Source organism: Nematolebias whitei, chromosome 2, assembly GCF_014905685.2.
Source record: "Nematolebias whitei isolate Nwh7 chromosome 2, NemWhi1, whole genome shotgun sequence".
Taxonomy (NCBI): domain Eukaryota; kingdom Metazoa; phylum Chordata; class Actinopteri; order Cyprinodontiformes; family Rivulidae; genus Nematolebias; species Nematolebias whitei.
In genome coordinates this window covers 48,449,821-48,455,387 of record NC_056499.1, presented here as the reverse complement: position 1 = coordinate 48,455,387, position 5,567 = coordinate 48,449,821, and the positions used below count along the sequence as shown (strand labels likewise).

Sequence of the window (5,567 nt, the reverse complement as noted above, 5' to 3'; positions counted from 1 at the left end):
ACTGCAGAGTACACACATACTGTTACTGCAGAGTACACACATTGTTAATGCAAAGTACACACATACTGTTACTGCAGATTACACACGCACTGTACAGTAGAGTAGTACACACACGCACTGTTACTGCAGAGAACACTTGTACTGTTTCTGCAGAGTACACACATACTGCAGAGTACACAGTATTTTAAAACCTCAGAACATTTTCTGTCACTGAATGCAAAGGCCTGATGATGATGATGATATTGATATTTGGACCACTGAATTTGACAGCTGTGTCAGATGTGATGTTTGGACTCAGACTAATTAAATATTTTAAGTACACATAAAGTACTGTCGGGATGAAGTAACACTCTGTCCTTTTCTGCAGCCACTATCAGACCTAAGGATTCATCAGTTATTTTCAACCAGCTGACAGCATTTGGAGAATATGTGGCTGAAATCATGCCCAAGTATGTTCATCGTGCTCAGGTCAGTTCAGAGTCTTCATGTAACGCTGTCATAGTACTGGTACTCTGGATCAGTTGTATTCTTTATGTGATGATGATGATGATGGGGCTGCTGTTGGTGCATTCACTGACTCAGAAAACAACAAACATCCATCAGTGTGCAGCAGATGTCAGTGTGATGCTGGTGTCAGCACCTGTCTGGATTTCCATTTTATAAGTCTCAGATAAAAATAAAAAAAAATTACATTTGGAGTTTTCACGTTCAGAAAGATGCAGACAGTCTAACGTGAGTGTTCATGTAGGTGACGGCTTTTAATGAGCTGGAGGTGATGATCCATCCTAGTGGAGTGATTCCTGTCCTGACCTTCCTGAGTGATCACACCAACGCCCAGTTCAAGAGCTTTATCGACCTGACGGCTGTGGACGTTCCATCACGTCAGAACCGCTTCGAGGTATCTGACACCACACGCACGTCATTTCACACCTTACCAATGTTTAATGTTTACTAAAGGAGAAGAAAGTTTAGGTTAAAGTTTGGTTTTGAACATCTAAAATCAGTCAAATCATATATCAGAGCTCTGTGACGGCCGCTCTCAAACACTGACTTTATTGTCTTGAAGCCTCTGGAACTAATTTGCTTGGAGTCACTCTCAGTTTAGAAGAAACATTTGTGTCCCAAGTTTTTACATTCTGCTGGATGTCTTGAGATGCTGCTTCAATATTTCCTCCTATTGTTCTTTTGTCATCATACCCTGTATTCTGTGAAGGTCACCAGTCCCTCTTGTAATAAAGCACCCCCACATCATGGTGCTGCCACCTCCATACTTTACAGTTGGGATGGGGTTCTCAGGCTTGCAAGCTTCTTATATTTTCATCCAAATGTACCGTTAGACAAATGACCCAACACTTTAATTATGGTTTCATCAGACAAGTGTTTCCCAACGATGACTTGTTAAGGTGGGGGCGTTCATCTCGTCCGTGATTTTTGTCATGGAGCGGGTGGGAATGGGACTGTTTATACCGACAGTTTAGTCTTTTCTGGGGGGGGAAGGGGGGCGACAGAGACACAGCTGCGCGCTGTTTGTACTAACAGTTTTCGTGTGTGTGGGGGGGTCAGCGTGAGGGTTCAGCATGAGGGAAGAGGCTGCCTTTAGCTTTTTAGCTAGCGCAACTGTATTGCGAGCCGCTAGCTTAGCATTACGTCAGTGCCGACAGGTGTTTGGAGGGGGTGCACACCGTTAGGTAGATGGGGGCATGGAGCACTCGGTTTTGTTGACAGGGCGGGGCGCTCCGCTTGTATAATGGTAGGGGAAACACTGACGCTAAATATCACCAGTCTTTCAAACGTCATGACTCACTGCCACTCTCACCGTGTCTTTATCACACCAAACTCAAACTCCCGCATCTTTTTCTTCTTCTTCCTGTAGATTTTTTTGGCCCTTGACAAATAACCTCGAGCCTCAGTCTGAAAGGAGGGGGGAGGTTGTTTATCTGTTTGGCAGGGGTGGGAGGTGAAAGCAGAGGGGGATGGGGCCATGTGGGTGTTTTTTTTACCTGAGACTGCTCGTCTTTTGCCCCATTTGCACTGCCCCTAATAAGCCCCAATTCTGGGCAGCCCGCCACGGAAAAAAACCTTTTGCACTAATACTTTAGCTAGTATTTTTAGCTGATTTGATGTGGTTTTACATTGCATATATGTGTAAACATTTTAAACAAAACAATGCAAGGATTTTCAAATCATATTTTGTTCCCACAGCATAGTAAATAATAATAATAATAAACACATCTTATGTTGAAACTAAAAATTTTATCATGTTTTTTTTTTTTTTACAGATACTTTTTAATTTTATGGCATCATTATCTGCAGTTTAGTGTCGACCGATATCGATCCGATACAGGAAAAACAGTGCTGAATTAACAAAAATGGCTAAATGATGTCTTCTGGACCCTTTTCTGAAACGGGTCCATATGACATGATTTATCCATTTTTGTTGTCTACCTAGATGTTTGAACTTACAAACCCAGTGCTGAATTAACTTAAAATGTTTGTTTTGTTAAACGCAGACATGAATGTACTGAATTACAAATTTATTGAAAACTGTGCACCAGAGCAGCACACTTAAACACACCAGGAGCTTCACAAGCTCGGTCAAACGAAAAAACAACACAACTTTAATTTGTTCAGTCAGTAAGCTAGCACGTGACGCCATTCAGAGCACAAAGCACAGAATTAGAGTGAATAGATCTGCCCAGTCATGGATCAGTCACATTGCCACGATACCCGATCCAGAATTATTATTATGTTGTTTTTTTTTTTTATATAATGATATTGGTATCGAATCGGTGCATCTCTAGAACAAATTAGGTCAATTGGCAACAGGCCAGTAAGAGGACTGGATATAAACAAACATTTTAGAGCCTAAATCTCTCAGAAGTAAAGACTGTTCCACATGCTGACACATGAACCCTGTTTACAATTAAACTAGATATAAAAATAGAATAATAGGACTTTTTTTATTTTATAATAAAGTTGTCAGGTAACATGTTATACTTTATAATTTATACACCACCAGTTACAGTTTGATTTAGTGACAGTGTGCTGATTTAAACTTTATGTGAGCCATGGAGTAAATCAACATATTTTTTAGTGCTTTTTTAGTGACTTTAAACTATCAGATTTTTAGGTGTAAATAAAATTATTTTCATTTAATATAGGGGTGCACCAATTTCAATTTTCAGGCCGATCACCAATTTTTTGAAAGTCTGAACTGCCGATTCCGATTTTGGCCAATACCGATTTTTTTTTTTATAAGCAACAGTGTCAGGTGTTACAAGATCACAATGCACCTTCAATTTACCAATCTTATTTTATTGTAAAACATACCCTTGAAAAATACCCTAGAAACAATACAAACTTGTTGTTTTAACTTGTCATGAGGTAGTATTCTGAAATATAAATGAAGTTTACACAATTTTTGTTAAAACTATAAAATTAACCAAAAAAAAATGTTCAGTTCCTTCAACTCTTTCACTTGTTACATTTAAAAAAAAAAAAAACAAAACTTAAAAAGATAATGAAACAAGTGTAACATTTTCAAGTCAGTGGGTAATAAGAAATAACACTGGCACAGGTAAGTTAGTTCTCACAGACTTATTCCAGTCACTTTCATTAGTGGCAGGTTTTTCTTGATGAACAAAAGCATTTCTGCTTTGTCACCAGACAGGCGACTTCTTTTCTCATCTACTACATGTCCAGCCAAGCTAAACAGGCGCTCGCTTTCAACGCTTGTGCATGGGGCAGAGAGATAGGTTCGGGCAAGTAGAGCAAGATGAGGGAAACGATTTTCATTGATCTTCCGGTAGACCAATGGGTCCTGGCTCCTTTCGACAGGAACCTCAGATAGGTAGTTCTGTACCTGCATAGCTGAAGGGCTGGCCAGCTGTTGCTCCTGTTCAATGTTCTCCTTCAAGATTTCGTCGTGAGCTGCAAACAGTAGACTACGCCTTTTGGCTGCAGGTTCATCTATATCAGGAGGTCCCACTTCAGAGGATGTTCCTGCAGCAGGTGTGCATCTGGTCTCCCCCTCGGCAAGTTTGGTCAAAAGGAGCCGTTTCACGTCATCTTTCACCTCTGCTGAGAAGTAGCGATTCTTGTACCTTGTTTTGCATAAACAAAGAAAGATGGGTCAATCATTGTGTTTTGTATACATTAACAGTTTTTATGACTTGCATGTAAATAAAGAAATGCATTTCAATCAAGAAATTTTTATTTTTAATTTAATTTAAATGTTTGTTGAAATATAGTAGTAGGCTAAAAGTAATTATGGCTAAAATAGAATGTTAATAGTTACTTGCCTTGGATCCAGAACAGTGGCCAAGCTGTACAGGGGCTCATGCTCAATGTTGCTGAATCTTCTCACAACAGCCTCCAGCAACGTAGCTTTGGCTGTACCCACGCCACGGTCTGTGCTCGCTTGCCTCTCCAAAATCCGCTTGAGTGCAGTGATGGCTGGGATGACATCTGCTGCTGTAGCTGTTGATGAGCTAATCTCCTTTGTGAGTTCCTCAAAAGGTGCAAGAATGGTGAGCACATTGTCCAGTAGCTCCCACTGGTGTGCTGTGAGTGTGGCTGGTAACTCATGCTCAGCAGCATACACGCCAATAGCACGTCTGTGCTCCAACAGTGACTGCAGCATGTAGACTGTGCTGCTCCACCTCGTTGAAACGTCTTGCTGTAATCGTTTCCTGGGTTGACCTAACTGTGTCTGTATGTCATAAAGTCGGGAATAGGCAAGTGATGAATGCTTAAAATGTCCAACAATTCTCCTTCCTGTTGCCACCATGTCTGTGATGCTGCGCTGCGCCAGCTGTCCCTCATTTACAACCAGTTGCAGTGTGTGTGCCAGGCAGGGTAAACTTTTCAGGTTGATATCATCCAGCGCTTTGGCCATATTACGAGCATTATCCCGTAAAACAACGTGAACTCTTCCATTATCGATTTCCCAGTGATTCAGCATCGCCTTAAGCTCTGCTGATAAATTGGCCGCAGTGTGAGACCCCACCATTTCTTTACAGTTCAAGAGTACTTGATGACGTTCGAACTGTTCGTCAATCCACTGTGCAGTAAAACTTAACATGGACATTAAACTTACATCAGAAGTCCAGATGTCTGTTGTAAAGCTGAGTGTATTTGTATTAGCTTTTAGCAGGCTGCGGGTGTCTCTCGAAACTTGGCTGAACAACTCTGGTAATGCAACATCAGAAAAATATTTCCGACTCGGCATATTATATCGTGGGCACACGTGCTGCATCAAGCTTCTAAAACCTTTGTCCTCAACGACTGAAAATGGCTGGTCGTCTACAGGTCCTTCTCAAAAAATTAGCATATTGTGATAAAGGTCATTATTTTCCATAATGTAATGATAAAAATGAAACTTTCATATATTTCAGATTCATTGCACACCAACTGAAATATTTCAGGTCTTTAATTGTTTTAATACTGATGATTATGGCATACAGCTCATGAAAACCCAAAATGCCTGTCTCAAAAAATTACCATATCATGAAAAGGTTCTCTAAACAAGCTATTAACCTAACCATCTGAATCAACGACGTAACTCT

General features: G+C 40.6%; 1 protein-coding gene across 1 annotated transcript in view; it reads left to right on the top strand.

The window, feature by feature from the left end:
- The window catches only part of ndufs3 (NADH:ubiquinone oxidoreductase core subunit S3), a 114,888-nt gene that overhangs the window by 826 nt on the left and 108,495 nt on the right, over positions 1-5,567 (top strand). The window contains exons 3-4 of the mRNA XM_037692142.1: positions 368-468; positions 749-898. Of these exons, the coding sequence (XP_037548070.1) occupies positions 368-468; positions 749-898 (251 nt within the window). The remainder of the gene's footprint in view (positions 1-367; positions 469-748; positions 899-5,567) is intronic.